Source organism: Phalacrocorax carbo, chromosome 5, assembly GCF_963921805.1.
Source record: "Phalacrocorax carbo chromosome 5, bPhaCar2.1, whole genome shotgun sequence".
Taxonomy (NCBI): Eukaryota; Metazoa; Chordata; class Aves; order Suliformes; family Phalacrocoracidae; genus Phalacrocorax; species Phalacrocorax carbo.
In genome coordinates this window covers 66746101-66761918 of record NC_087517.1, presented here as the reverse complement: position 1 = coordinate 66761918, position 15818 = coordinate 66746101, and the positions used below count along the sequence as shown (strand labels likewise).

Here is a 15818-nt window from a genome sequence, read left to right as displayed (position 1 = left end):
ATTGTATCTTGAATGTCTTGAATGACTTTGAAGGGCTGTTGTGCACATTTATGACTGTGTGTGTATGTATATGTGTGGGGAAAATGGTTTCTGACATCTGTTCTGAATGTGTTTATCTGTAATTTTAACTCGTGCTCACTTGCCTTGTCATCTGTGTTGGCCTGAAATTAGTTTAGATTATCAGAACTGTTTAAGATTTTGTGTGCCTCTGTCAAATCCTCTCCAATTGCCTGCTTGCTCGGATGTGATATTTCTATTTTAAGCCATTTCTTATATTTAGAGAGGAGCTGTCTGTCTCAGATAAGAGTCTGCTGAATATTCTGAAGTCTCAGTAATTCAGTTATTTTCACCTGGGCAATTGGAATGCATGCCCTCTGCTAGCTGCCACCCATAGCTGAGATTCAGAGATCCTGCTGCAGTGGTTTTGCTACCTGTGTAGGTATTTTAAAGGAACCCCATAATCCCTTTCACACCAAAGAATTAATAATAATAGGATGCTCGCATTCTTTTCCATTCTGCTTGCTTGGGGATAAGTAATTGCTTCCATGAATAGTTGGCCATTAATTGTTTGATGTTTAAGTCAGTGCTTAGGTCCTTCCCTGTGTAGTCAGGAATATAAGCATGGTCATCACAGTCAGTGGCCCTGCGTACATTCTTGAGTGTTTTGCCGAATAAGAAAGAATTAAAATATTCAGCTAAATTAGACATTAAATTGGGATTCTTAAAGGTGAGAAGAACACAGCTAGCTTATTTATTCATGTTGCAATCCAAATATAAGATGGCCTTTATTTGCCAGAAGAGCAGGAAAAGCACTCAGGCCAAATATGAACTAAGATAAAATAGGTAGCATTTTATTCTTTTCTTGCTTCCAAAACCCCAGCTGGGGAGAAATACACACCAGGGTCTAAGAAGTGCTCTTCCTTCGTGCGTTTCTTGGCTCTTTTGAAGTGCTAAATGTGCGTCTTCGCTGCAAAAGAAAGCACTGGGGAAAGTCTGTGATGCAATCAGTGATTTGCCTACAGAGGCACAATTGAACCCTTACTCTTCTATACCATCAAATATCTGTTGATTAACCTTAAATTACATATGTTTTGTAAAAGCCTGGTAATATACAGTGTTGTAGCACCATGCATGCTCTTAGCAGGAATAGCTTCCACGTTCTGCTTACGGAGGTATTGAACAAGTTCTCTGAAATGCTAGGGGAAATTCAAGTTGAGTCACTTTTAGTCAACATTTTTAAAAGGTAAGAAACTGTTTCACAGGTCTTTTATCATAATAATAAATGCTGAGCTAACCTAGAGATGTAGTAGGTGTTCTATCATTGGGTATTCCTAATGAGAGGAGAACAATGAAAAGTTCTTTAGAGCCTCTAATTTACCCCAGTTACAGAACTGGAGCGTTACTTCTCTTCTTCTATGCTCTTTTAACAGCCTTCAAGGTTGAAAACATAAGAAAGAGTCTGATTCTAAATGGAGGTGGCTGATATTTGAGTTGATAATAAGGGAACAAAAGCAATACCAGTTTTTCCAGATAATTTTTAACAGAAGGTGACAGCTCTGGTGGCACAAAATGGCTGGTTGGGGTAGCCATCATATCTACTGATGAGTTTCAGAGGTGGCAGATAAACAATGAAGAATTCTTAGGGCTATGATGTGATATTGAAAACTAATCAGCAGCTTGTGCTTGGGAGAAAGTGCTGTTAGAGAAGAGCGATTGATCTGGGACTCAGGACTTGTGGTGAAAGTTAACCCTGAGAAGCCATCCCTTTGGCTAATTGTGTTAAACTTGCCATGAACTGATCACAGGGTAGAATGTTGACGAGCTGGGACAGAGAGAGCCCAGAATCAAAGGGTTTGGGTTTTGGTTTTGTTTTTGGTGCAGAAAGTTGTATAAGGACTATTGTAATGAAACCATGCTGAGAAAGATGAAATAATTTTTACAGGTTTGAATGAGGGGGATATATAAATAAATAAAAATTAAAATATCCTAAGACAGTCATAAAAGTCTACATTAAATGAAAATGTGGTATTTTTATAGTGCCTAGCTTAACACGCTGATACGTTGCATGGGTTCTGAGTACTAGTATCTACGAATAATAATCAAATATAGAACTAATATGAATTCAAAGGAGAATTATTGTTCTGAAGGAACAGGAAGTAGACTTTGATGTCATAGTCTTAGGGGAAACAGTGATAAAGAAAATGTTGTAAAACTTGTTGTCTTGGATATTATCTAGAATGCCAACAGAATAGTAAACCTGCTTGGGGAGTATAAATTAGATGCTGACTGGAAAAGTTTGGGGAGATGGGTTCCAGTGTTTAGTTTCATTTAAAATTATAAAGGCAAAATGAGAAGTCAAATACTGTGATTGCATAAATGGCTAAAGGCAGTGTAACTTCACGCTTGTTTACCAGTATAAAATGTACCCAGGCTTGACAGGGCTGGATCCTGGCATACTTGCATGGTTTTTACCAGACTGTGAAATGAATAAAGACTAGACGGGATATCCATAGTTTTCATTAATGGAGTTGGTTCTTTTTTGCAAGTTGGATTACAATGAAAGAACGAGCTAACTGAACGCAAGGGAGATACCGTGGTTGTTAAAATTAATCTGAAGCTTAAGTGTAGAGTTGGACATTGACACTGAGAAAGTGTCCCCCTTGATAACAAGTGTTACTTTTTCTTAAAAATGACCTCACAACCCAATGTTAGATGATCAGACTCATAAAGTTGCTGTGCACTAAAATGACGAAACCCGAGTTCTAAATTAGGAGATGACTGAAGTGCATGTTGAAAACCAAATTAAGAAAACCACAAAACAAAAAAAAAACCCTACAAAAAAACCCCAAAAACCTGAACCAACAACTCCTCAATGAACAACAGCTTCAGGGTAGCCCTATGAAAATTTGCTTACTGTAGATGAAAACTGTATTTAGTAGGAACTAAAGTCTTCCGAAGTTCCTTAAAGAATACCAAAGCAAGGGATATGAACAAAGATCTGAATCTGGCCTTTAGATCTTAGAAGTCCAGGTGGTCTTTTTCTTAGCTGTCTTTAGGGATTGTGAGGAATGTTTAGGGTCAGTGAACTAGGACTTTGTTTGCTCCTTTATCACCAGGTGGAATTACCAGAAGCCCTTCTTGTATTCATGTAAGTGGAAGTTGGAGTATGAGTAGCTGATGGTATGTCTGGGTTTCTGGTTTCCCTCCTTCCTGGACAGAAAATCCAGAAAAAATGAGAGTTACCAAAATGATTGTTTATATATCTCAGGCAACTAGAAATTGACTCTTGGATATTAGTAGAGAAAAATCTATCAAAAATACACCAATGGGGGGCAAAAAATAATGTTGTAAAAAATCTGTAAGGTATTTAGTTATCTTTTACAGGACTTCCAGTGGAGTGCCTTTAAAGAGATAAAGTAGCAATTAGTTTCACTTTAGAGATCAGCAGGGGGAGATTTTGACGCATCTTTGAGAAATATTAAAAAGCAGGAAGAAAGCACTTGAGCCAGTTGTGCCTTTATAGAAGAAAGTGGGGAAGTTCATCATGTTTGTAGAAATGACTTTGTGTGCAATAAAGGAAACTTCACAAAGAAGCTACTCGGAATTTGTGTCAAGGAAAAGGAGAGATTAATAAAAATCCTCCCCTACAAAACATGATGCGTGGATTACTTGTAAACTCTAGAAACAATCCGGTATTTGATGACAGAATTACAAGGCAGGGCATGAGGTTATTTTGACGACCAGTATAGTTTGGTGTTCTGATGCAATGTCTCATTTTTGCTCTTCAAAAGCCTGCTTGATTATGCATAATAAGAGAACTGTGAAGGTTTTTTTTTTATATTACACTTGGCAGTCGGAGATAAGGTGGCTTTTTATCCTACGTGGGTTCAGTAGAAGACTAATGTATTGTCATGGCTTCCTCCTTTGATGTTGTCTTTCCTCCTGACTAAAACTAGTCATACAAATACATTTTTAAACAAAATGGTTTTATTGTGAATCAATTGATGGAGGAATCCAAAAAGCCTGTGTGCATCAGACAGGTTTATAGAGAGAATTTCTGGAATGTAACATGCCGAAGTTTTTCTGAGTAGTACAGTCAATGCAAATATTAAACCTGACTATCTGAAATAAATGTGTTTTAATACCCGGTTGCATGTTCCTTGTATTTCAGGCCATAACTTCTGTGCAGAGGGACACAGATGTGGTGAAAATTCAGAGTGCAAAAACGGGAACACAAAAGCTACTTGTGAATGCAAGAATGGTTATCTCTCTGTCCAAGGGGACTCCGCGTATTGTGAAGGTAAACAAAATACGCACACCTGTCCCCTTAACAACCTACTCAGAAACCTAGTGTTAAATAAATGATTGGTAAATGGGTTTTATTGCAAAGTTCACTTTCATGACGGTGACTATCACATGGGCCCTTCCTGTGTTCGTAAACATGGATGGAAGTTTACAAGTGGTGCTGGACCACTCAGATTACCTATCTGTGGGCATCTTTCATTGTTGCAGTTGTGCCTTGGCACACCGTGGTCAGGCTGTCATTAAAATTTTTAAAATACCATTTTTCAGACAATAGCACCTACTTTCTAAAAACATTTTTTAGAGAACATAGTCTTTATATGATGCGTCAATTTAGGAAGTAGTAATTCTCCTGACCTTTGTGAGAAAGGTAAGTGTGAAGGTGTGCTGCGGCTTGAATATAGGAATGATGATGTGCAGTCCTTCCTGATGTGCTTCTGTGGGCCAGGCACTTTACTGAAATGGATTTGCTAGAATACAGAAGAGACCTGTTTCTTAGAAGAGTGTAGCTGAGGTACTTCTGTGGATGTATTGTTCCATCACAGAAACAAATGCAATGGGGCAGCATTCTACTTTTGGATTCTTGGTATTTTCTAGAGCTTGCTGGTATTTGTAGCTATGATGTACGTATTAAAAACGAAATTGATGAATCAACATATACTACATTCCTTCCCGCCTTTGCATTGTGGGTTTTATTTTTTTAATGCCCTTGTATGTCAGCCTGCAATATTTAATCTTTTGGCCATCATGGGAATTTTTTGAACTACTTTGTAAAAAATATTCCCCTTGATTCTTTTTCCAATAGTACTGGTGATGGAAGGGAGGTGGCATTTTTGACAAGCTGTTAAAATATAATGGAGGAATTGGAAGACAGGATGAAAGAATAAGACAGACATGCATGGACTGGACTTAAATGATCCCACTTTCGTAAAAAAGACTTTTTAGCGTATGTAAGTGAGCAGGACTGCTTTAAATAGCAGTTTATAAAATTGTTCAGCAAATTGCAACTATAAATCTTATGGTATTTAGTCAGTTCTCTATAAACAGAAGTTTAAATGGTCCTATATAAGCACTTTCAGAGACTGGGAAAACAGTTTACACATTTCTTTTTAAAGGTAGGCAGCAGATATACTGTATATAGAGAAACTTTTTTTTGCAAAAAACTGTGAGAAGAGCTGCTTCTGGAGGTAGTGAAAGGACTACTCAGAAATCAGAAGACAGTAACAAGGCTCTTCATCAGCTATGATACAGAATCCATTATATGTTCTGCTTTGCTGTTTTAAATAAAATCAGTGCTTAGTGTTTCGATTTACCTAGTAGCAGACTGTTCTTTTTTCCCTCTATGGAAAAAAATTTTAACCATCTTGACTCAAAGAATTTTGGAGGTGTCGGCAGAGCATTAGTGGTAGATGTGGGGAAAGAAAGAGCTTTTGAAGAAATTAATGGGAATTGGAGCACAGTTGAAGTTGTACTGAGATGAGCTGGGGCCACTGCAGTAATAGAAGCCAAGAGGGGCACACTGGTGAAACACCTCAAAGGACTTAAGGGGTGTTGCTCTGTGAAGGTGACACGGACAGCAGCCCAGCTGAAGTGCCTCTACACCGATGCACGCAGCATGGGCATACAACAGGAGGAGTTGGAAGCCATTGCACAGCAGGAAAAGTATGATACAGTTGCCATCACGGAAGCATGGTGGGATAACTCGCACAACTGGAGCCCTGCAATGGATGGCTACAAACTCTTCGGAAGGTATAGGCAAGGCAGGAGAGGTGATGGGGTAGCTCTGTATGTTAGGGAGTGTTTGGATTGGCTACAGCTTAATGATGGTGACAGTAGGGTTGAGTGTTCATGGGTAGGAATCGGGGAAGGCCAACACGGCAGATACCATGGTGGGAGTCTGTTACAGACCTCTCGGCCAGGATGAAGAGGCAGGCAGATGAACTATTCTGCAAGCAGCTGGGAGAAGCTTCATAATCACTATCCCTTGTCCTTGCGAGGGACTTCAATCTACTGGATGTGTGCTGTAAAAGACAATAAAAAATACTTCTATAAATACATTATTAGCAAAAGGAGAGCTAAGGAGAATCTCCATTGTTTATTAGATGTGGGAGGAAACATAGTGACAAAGAATGAGGAAAAGTCTGAGGTACTTAATGCCTTCTTTGCCTCAGTCTTTTAATAGTCAGACCAGTTGTTCTCTGGGTACCCAGCTCCCCGAGCTGGAAGACAGGCACGGGAAAAAGAATGGAGCCCCCATAATCCAAGGGGAAGTGGTTAGTGACCTGCTACAGCACCCAGATGCACACAAATCTATGGGGCCGGATGGGATCCATGCGAGAGTACCGAAGCGCTTACCAAGCCGCTCTCTGTCATTTGTCAGCAGTCCTGGCTAACAGGGGAGGTCCCACTTGACTGGAGATTAGCAAATGTGACACCCATCTACAAGAAGGGCAGGAAGGAGAATCCAGGGAACTACAGGCCAGTCAGCCTGACTTCAGGGCCGGGGAAGGTTAGAGCATTGTCATCCTGAGTGCCATCACGCAGCACGTACAGGATAACCAAGTGATCAGGCCCAGGCAGTGTGGATTTAGCAAAGGCAGGTCCTGTGTAACTAACCTGATCTCCTTCTATGACAAGGTGACCCGCTTAGTGGATGAGGGACGGGCTGTGGATTTTGTCAACCCGGACTTTAGTAAAGCCTTTGATGCCATTCCCCACAGCATTCTCCTGGAAAAACTAATGATTTAGACAGGTGTACTCTTCGCTGGGTAAAAAACTGGCTGGATGGCTGAGCCCAGAGAGTTGTGGTGAACGGAGCTAAGTCTAGTTCATGGCCAGTCACAAATGGTGTTCCCCAGGGCTCAGTGTGGGGACCAGTCTTGTTTAATATTTTCATCAATGATTTGGATGAGGGGATTGAGTGCATCCTCAGTAAGTTTGCAGGTGACGCCAACTTGGGCAGAACTGTCAATCTGCTTGAGGGTAGGAAGGCTCTGCAGACGGATCTGGACAGGCTGGATCGATGGGCCGAGGCCAACTGTATGAGGTTTAACAAGGCCAAGTGCTGGGTCCTGCACTTTGGTCATAACAACCCCAGGCAACGCTACAGGCTTGGGGAGGAGTGGCCGGAAAGCTGCCTGATGGAGAAGGCCCTGGGGGTGCTGGCTGACAGCTGGCTGAGCATGAGCCAGCAGTGCCCAGGTGGCCAAGGAGGCCAACAGCATCCTGGCTTGTGTCAGCACTGGTGTGGCCAGCAGGAGCTGGGCAGGGATGGGGCCCCTGTGCTCAGCACTGGTGAGGCCCCACCTTGAATCCTGTGTTCAGTTTTGGGCCCCTCAGGACATGAAGGACCTTGAGGTGCTGGAGCGTGTCCAGAGAAGGGCAACGGAGCTGGGGAAGGGTCTGGAGAGCAGGTCTGATGAGGAGCGGCTGAGGGAGCTGGGGGTGTTTAGCCTGGAGAAGAGGAGGCTGAGGGGAGCCCTTCTTGCTCTCTGCATCTGCCTGAGAGGGGCTGGAGTGAGGGCGGGGTTGGTCTCTTCTCCCTAGTAACAAATGATAGAACGAGAGGAAACGGCCTCAAGCTGCACCAGGGGAAATTTAGGCTGGACATTAGAAAAAGCTGCTTCGCCGAAAGGGTTGTCAGGCACTGGACCAGGCTGCCCAGGGAGGTGGTGGAGTCTCCATCCCTGGAGGTATTTAAAAGATATTTGGATGTGGTGCTTAGGGACATGGTTTAGTGGTGAACTGGCAGTGTTACGTTTATGGTTGGACTTGATGATCTTAAAGGTCTTTCCAGCCTATACCATTCTGTGTAATTAAAACATAACTGGTCTATGTTGTGTTATGTTTCGGAAAGGCAAATGAAATCCCTGACTTCTGTGCATGTGAGTGAAACATGAGGCAATAGAAGAAACACGGCTGCTTTTGCTGCCTGAGACAGTGGGATAGATGAGAGGCTTTCTGCATGTTACAAAATTACAAATTTGCTAGAAGAGTAGTAGTTCTTAGGAGGTAACGTAGAAAAGGCTTTAGCAAGGGGAACTATGAGAGGAAGAATTGATTAGCCAAGAGGTGACTCCTTTCAGCCCTATGAAGAGCTTCCTTTCACTCCTTGGAACAGGTTTCTGAAAAATCTCTTTATAAGCCTTTCTGACCTCATTTCTCTCATTTATGTGTTTAATCTGCTAAATAGAGTCATTTCACAGTTGCCTGTATAATGTTCTCAAATGCATGGTGAAGCTGTGATTTAAATAAATGTGGTCAAAGGCATGTGTCTGGAGGTAGGATTTGCCAGGATGTTGGTATTGTATAGGGATGGGTTTCTTTTTTGTGGTTTTGGGTTTCTGTGTGTACTGTGCAAGAATTAAGTATGCAAAACACTTGAACAACAAGTAGTAAGCATATAGAAAACACTTGTGGAAGTAAGGAAGATACCATTCTCAGCTGTAGTTCTGAATTAGTCTTCATTATTCCTAAGCCTTTAAACTTAAAAGACATGAAAGATGACCGTTTCTTTTGAGACGGTGAGGTAAACTATTTCATGCTGGTGACATGTGCTGGTAAGTGGCACCCTCGTTCAGAGTGCTCCAGATCATTACCCTAGATCTTTACAGATTTCTCATCCCTTCCAGTGTATTTGAAATATTTGTGCATGTGAATTCCGATGTATGGTATTATTTTACCTTACCCATGTTTTTACTCTTATTTCTGCTCACCCTTCCTCACACAGTTTTGTCCTGCTGGACCTTATGGCATCTTTTTGATCTTGTAAGATCTCTGAAGAATTACGTTTGAGTCTGCTTTGCCTTTTCACATGTATTTGTGTCTTTCTTTTTTTAACATTCCATATTCGCATTTGCAGTATGGCAGAAAAAAATAAAAAAGATTCTGACTTATGGCAGAGTATTGGCATCAGCAAATTTGTAAAATAAATAACAACCCAAGAGGCTTTTACTACTCATTCTCAGTAACTAATTTTCACGTAGTTAGCTCCTCATGTCAAAATACACATGTAGGATAACCACTCACTATATATACGTATTCCATTTTTGAAATAACATAGATGTGTTTAGGGAAGACAGTTTCTGAAAACAAACACGTAAATGAAGCTGGTAATGAATGAAGGAGACAAGTGGAGATTCTCTGTAGTCTGTAAAAGCAATGTATTTCACTTAAAACCAACAAAGTTGGTGTTTTTTTTTACATTGGCCTACTAGTGTTGCATGTATGAGACATAATTAGAGCATTCATCATTTGCAGAGAGGTGTATAGAGGTATTTCTATTAATCATGGTGACTGAGGTTTAACTACTTAGGCCCAAGTGTTGAACCAGTGTCCGTTTGTCTCTGTCACATACACATGGATAAATTCTGGGAATCGCAGAAGTAGCTAGTAAGTCCAGTGTCTTTAGGATGGAAGCATTCAAGTTGTAGGAGCATGTGCACACTTCCAGCTCTTTCTAGCACATGACATGTGAGCACCTGTGTTGAGGGCTGGAAGTTGCATGCCTGAGTTAGTTACGGATGGTGCAGCAATTCAGTGGCAAAACCAGGACCAAAATGGGAAATTCATGTGAGTCTCTCCCATGCTGATCCTTCCAGACGCATTATGTGATGGGTACAGCAGACCTGCAAATACTCTCTACTTCTTCAAAGCCAGAGAACTCTGTAGTCTATGACTACTTCACAAATTAGTATTTAGGACAGTCTGCATAATGCAAACTAAGAGACAGGAAAGTGTCAGCAAATGGAGAGTCTGAAGCTCTGGGATGAAGTAAGAAAAATCAAGCCAAATCAGCTGAAAGTCAGGCTTGTTGCTAGCATGATTATCCTCACTTTCTAGATGCTAACAAGCAAAGAGCCATCTCTTCTGAAAAGAACTTGGTGATTTTCTGCTCTATATTTCACAGTGAAGAGCAAAAGTGGAATAATTTTTTCCTGTCCTGTTTCAGTTCTGCTTTCTTTGTTACCTTTTTAGCTTGAAATGTTAATTACCAGCTCTTGTCTACCTGCAACGTTGTTATGTTGGTGCAAAAGTGATTATTACCTAATTGCTGTTGAGCTCTGATTCATTGTCAGGGGTGTTTAAATCTGAAGTGGGTTGAATCTCCCAGTTAGGATAAATGCATGCCTCTTCTCACTGACAAGAGTGCATGAAACAAGAAAATTAGCATTAATCTTCTGTCCTTCATGCACAACTACTTACGCCCCCAAGAAACGTTTAGTAGAAGTGATACAGTAGCATGCCACAAGATGTCTTGTCATGTTACACAGCACGTGCTTAACCAGCGTCACCAGAGAATGTTCCTGTGATAATGGGTATGATATAATAAATGATCCATTGACTAAAGTGGACCTGCAAGACTAATATTGTCATTGTGAGACTATATTGTAGGGTGTGCTTTCCCTATATACCTAAGTAGGATGACACGTGCTCTCTAGGATGTCATGTAGCTGTTGATGTAAGGAGTGTAAACAAGCTGTGTGAATCTGAGTTGGTATTTTAGGAACAGGCAACAAAATAAGGCTATTTTACAAGAATATCTAAAAAAACCAAAACATCATCCCTGGCAGAAGCAGCCTGTTAGGCTGTGGTTAGGACAGGATGTCTCAGGTGAGCCTGCTTCGCCCTTAAAGAGGAGGCCAAAAGTTCTGAGGAGAAATGTAGTGTTGAGAATGCCTTCTATTGGCTTTTTTTTTTTTCCTCATTCACTGGTGAAGTTGCATGGCTTAATAGTGACAGGACCAGATCTGTGAAGAATATATTTCTGTGACATTAATTCAGGCAGTATAGTTAGTTTCCTTATGTGACCTGACCCTCAAGGTCACCTTAGTGTCGCTACCTCTTATCTCTGTTAAAAAGTTAATCAAATGCCTTAATATTTGTGAAAACTCTTCCCATGTTACGTCCTGATATGGATAGAATGCTCTAGAACCACTCGTGACTGACTTGGTTTTTTAAATTTTTTTGGTCTGTTTTATGTATTTTGATTTAGAGCTCTGCAAGTTGTCTTATGTCTTAGTTATCTTACGTTTGTAGAACAAAATAATTTCCCAGCGCATGAGTGTTGGTTGACTTAGGTATGTAAGGCTATCAAGCTCTTGACATGAGAGAGAGAAAGCTTGGAACCTCAGATTTTGCTGCTACTTATTTTAAAAATAAAACCACATTTTATTTCCTTGTAATTTGTAAGTATGGTTCCGGACATGTACAGTGGTCTTTACTGCTTTCTCTTTCTTTTCCTTTAAACTTGATGATGTCAGATATAGTCAGGAAATTCTCTACAGAAAGAGATATACGTAGATATGTTGAAAATATCTGTTCTGAAGATACTCACGTTAATGTAGGCTTGGTTGGAAAAATGTATGTTTTCTATAAGTCATGTAGAAAAAAAAATAACTGCAAAATGCAGAGGAAAAAAGGTGTGTGTTCGTATTGTCACCCAAATTGGGAAAAATTAGCCTTTCACGATTAATGGTTTAGTTCCAAATGCAAAGACCTCACTATCAGCATGCTTGAATGAAAAACAAAAATAGAAATTTACTTCTGTTGCCAAACAGAGGAACAAGGAAATCTTTCATCATACAATGTGGCTTCTGTTATGGTTCTGAAGATGAGAGAGCTTTATAAAGCTTACCTCTACTGTTTAATCCTTTGACTCATCGCATCATGGATGTAAATAGCTGTTTAGTGTGCAGAACTCTTCATGAGTGCTTTAAAATGAAAAAGAATAAACCAGTCCTGCATATGGCCTTCAGGGGAAAAGTCTGCTGGCAACCCACTGATTTTCCACAGCTGATGTTTTTTGTGCTGTATAAAGTAAGTTGAATTTTGCTGAATTTTCCCCTCCTCCTCTGTAGTGATTTTACTGCAGCTGTTCTAATTTCACTGCACTGTGGCTTGGGAGGTGACATTAACATTATGCGGTATCATATAAACCTTCTGTGTGGCAGTGATGTATGACTGTGGTTTTGGATGGTGTCCATTGACTTGACTTCTGGGTCAGTTTTTAATGATAATCCTTCTGTTTTTTGAAGCAGGTTTTTTGAGAGTAGAACAGATGTCTGTATTTCCTGCGGTCATTATTCACTGTATACTATAATAAACTTACGTTCTCTGCTGCATAGGTGTGCATATATGTATAACTGTACATACTGGATACTTCAGGAAATTACCTGAAGAAAATGGGACAAATGTGGATGGTAACTGACTATGTTCATTGAAAATAGAAAAAACCTGAATTTTTCTCTATGCTGAAACTGTAAGAAAGAGGAGGGCAGGAGAAGAATCTAAAAATGGTACAGTCAAGATCATCATCTCTGCCACAAAGACTACCTCAATGGGAGCATTTCAGTTGGAACCAAGTCCTCACATGGAGACTTAAAAACTCCCCACCACAAGAAAACAAGAAAAAAAAATAATTCCCAAACCACTCCCCCCATGTTAAAAAACCCAACCAAACAGGACACCCCCTTCCCCCCTTTTTTTAAAAAAGACATCTGACTTCATGGCAGGTTGAATGGTTTTTTAATTTCATGACTGAATTTTTAACTCTGGGACTTCATACCAGGTTGAACTTTTTAAAAAAGTTCACTTTCTTTGGGAGACGCTTGTTAACCTACTTTTAAAGACCAGTTACCTGACCATGTCAGTTTTAAACTTCCACTCATGTATGTAATCCTATTTATCAATGGAATTACCTTCTTTTGGTGATATAATGCAAAGAATACATTTGTTCTGCCTACTGTTTTCATAGAGAAAAGCTTTTTATTCTAAAGGATTATCTTAACCGTTGCATGAACTCCAATCCACAGAATCACAGAATGCCTGAGTTGGAAGGATGGTCGAGTCCAACTCCTGTCCCTGCATGGGTCAACCCCAAGATTTGCACTGTGTGTCTGAGGGTCAACATGATCAAAAGACAGGCAGGTGTCAGTCTCCTGCAGTTGTGGGTTTATGGACTTTAATAAATGAGGCTGTAGTTTCCGTGTGCCATGATTTGCTGGTGGAGGAGACTGAACTGAAAACAAAATAGACCCTCCGCCTTATGAAGTAAATGCATACATTTCAAGGCAGAGGTGACATGCTTGCTGGTGGACAGGAAGTCTTCAAGTGTGAAAATTTTTGTACTAAGAAGATTCGTGAGCTTGTTGGAATATGATGTTTATGCCTTTATGGTTTTAGTTGTATTATTTGTGTTATCAAAACTTTTACATTTACAGGTGAATTAGTTTAAACTCATGTTCCAGCTACTGCACCCTGGAAAGTGAAATTATTGGCCATCCCCTGGAGTAACTTTGGTTCTTTTAGTGTAATGCCATGCTGAGATTTACATGAAAATAAATTTTAATTTCTAATAAGGTAACCATATGTTTTGGAGTTGTAATAAAGTGTCATAAATAATTATGGCTCCAAAGAAATTCAGCCTTGCAACTGTCAGTTCTTATGTTAGTAACTTGCAGTGGAATAGATTACAATCATTGCTAATAAAGGAAAAAAACCTCTTCATCCCTTCAGAGCAGCAACGAAAATCCTGCTCTGAGGCTGCTGAGGTTTTTGTTCAGAGGGAGGGATTGGGGGGTGCTGTCTTCCCTTCAGCAAATGCTCTTACGTGGTAGGGTCGCGTTCTTCTGCATTGTATTGGCTGTAATTTTAAATCTCATACGTGAAGCGTCGCTTTTTACCTTTTCGTTACTTGGCAAGAACAGGCCGATCATTTCTAATACAGAATGAAACGATACTGGTCTAGTTCACTGTCTGTCTGTAAGCACGTCCCTGTCTCTCCGATCTATATTTGCGTTCAGCTTTCAAGATCTGTTTGTGTGCCCACATTCCAGATTTGGGGGCAGGCACGTGTTCGTCTGTTTTAGAATTTGTAAGGGGGTGGATAGGAGCACAGGTGGAATGGATTGCCCCTCTTTAGGACAGCCTCTCTAGGAGGTGGCCTAGAGTTCACGAGTGCCTCATGAACTGCACTTTCACAGCTTTCACTTCTAACTGCTTTTAAAAATAGAGCTTTGCCTCATTTTAAGATGAGTTAAGGAAAAGCCCGGTGACACGCTGTTGGCTACTAATTGTAGCAGAGTCTGACTTAAAAGCTGACCAGTAGGAGAAAAAAAAATATTGTGTGTTCCTGCTGGGTCTGTGTCATTATCTTTATGCTATAATGACCCTTATAGCAAATTGTCTCCATTGCACGTTCCAGCGCTGAAAGAGGGAGAAATCCATGCAATAAATGGTGACATGACAAGTATGTGTTAACCCTTGTGAGCAGAAAGAGCCCTTGCTGCACTTCACCTATTTGGCTATATCAGGAACAATACAGGGCTTAAAGTCTTCCTTCAAATTATGACACAGTGTAGCTCCTGTCACATTTCTGCTGAGGTCAATGAAGAAGGGAAAAAGTTGGGAAGTTTTTAATGGAGCTGTGGCAGATTAGGACAGGTAAGGGTTTGCATCAAACATTTGGCAGCAAAGCAATGAAAGAATCTGCGTTGTTCTTGTAGCGATGATCAGAAGTTTGTGGTTGGGCTGGACTGTAAAATTCTGAGAAATATTTGTGTGTATATAATGAGGAATTTTGCTTGGAGTTCAATGGAAACCGCTTACTAGTACTTTTATACAAGTTGTTAAAAATTATGCGCTTAGCTCTTAAAACTTAGAGGTTGAGGTGTTGAGGTTTTGCCGTCTTTAAAATCTTGAGCGTAACTAGAATTGTTCAAAAATGATATGTGTTTGTGTGTGTATATACATGTATGCAAAATGGTGTTTTCCTATTGCAGCGCAAAAGCCTTTAGTTACCCAGGGTCTGACAGGATAGCAACTTTCTGAAAGGCCTGTGAAGTCCAAAAGTGCGTTGGAACAGAAAGCCTCCGGAGGTAACTTCCAACCTGAATGTGTTTGGGATTCTGTTATCTCTTACCCTGTACTGTGTTTTGCATTGAGATCACTGGAGGGACATTAGATGCTGTTGACTCTCTGTGGTTACCTTTTGCAGCGTTTGGGAATGCAGAGGGGGCAACTGTTTTGCATTGTTGAAAGTCTTGAAATAAGAAAAAGCTAATCTCTTTCAATCGCTGGTACTTACAAGCTTTTTTCCAGCTACTTGGAAGAAACTTGGTGTGCAGTTTTAATGCTCAAGCTGTCTCTCAGTTCCTCTTAAAGAATGGCTTCGGGGGCATGCAGTCCCTTGTGCAAATGGAAGTTCTTACAGCCAGTCCATAGATAAACTGTTGAATTGGACTTGACTGTGACCCTGTGAAAACGCATGTTATAAATGACGTCATGTAGCTGCTTCAAGGTGAGTGCTGGCGATCTGCTAGTTGAACAAGAGGTCCAATTTTGAGGCTGTCTAAATGTAACTATGAGGTTGTGATGGGCAGGTCAGAAGAAGGAAGGACGTGCACTTGTTCTATAGCAACTTGATCTATTACAAACGGAAATGAACACTCCCCCCCCCCGCTGCTCATCAATTTTGGAAACGCAGGAAAAAAAATATTCACTAGAGGACCCATGTG

At 40.6% G+C, this 15818-nt stretch overlaps 1 protein-coding gene across 2 annotated transcripts in view; it reads left to right on the top strand.

The window, feature by feature from the left end:
• Window positions 1-15818, top strand: part of NELL1 (neural EGFL like 1) — a 304980-nt gene that overhangs the window by 91159 nt on the left and 198003 nt on the right. For both annotated transcript variants that reach the window (XM_064452862.1, XM_064452861.1), the window contains exon 12: window positions 4172-4300. In XM_064452862.1, the coding sequence (XP_064308932.1) occupies window positions 4172-4300 (129 nt within the window). The remainder of the gene's footprint in view (window positions 1-4171; window positions 4301-15818) is intronic.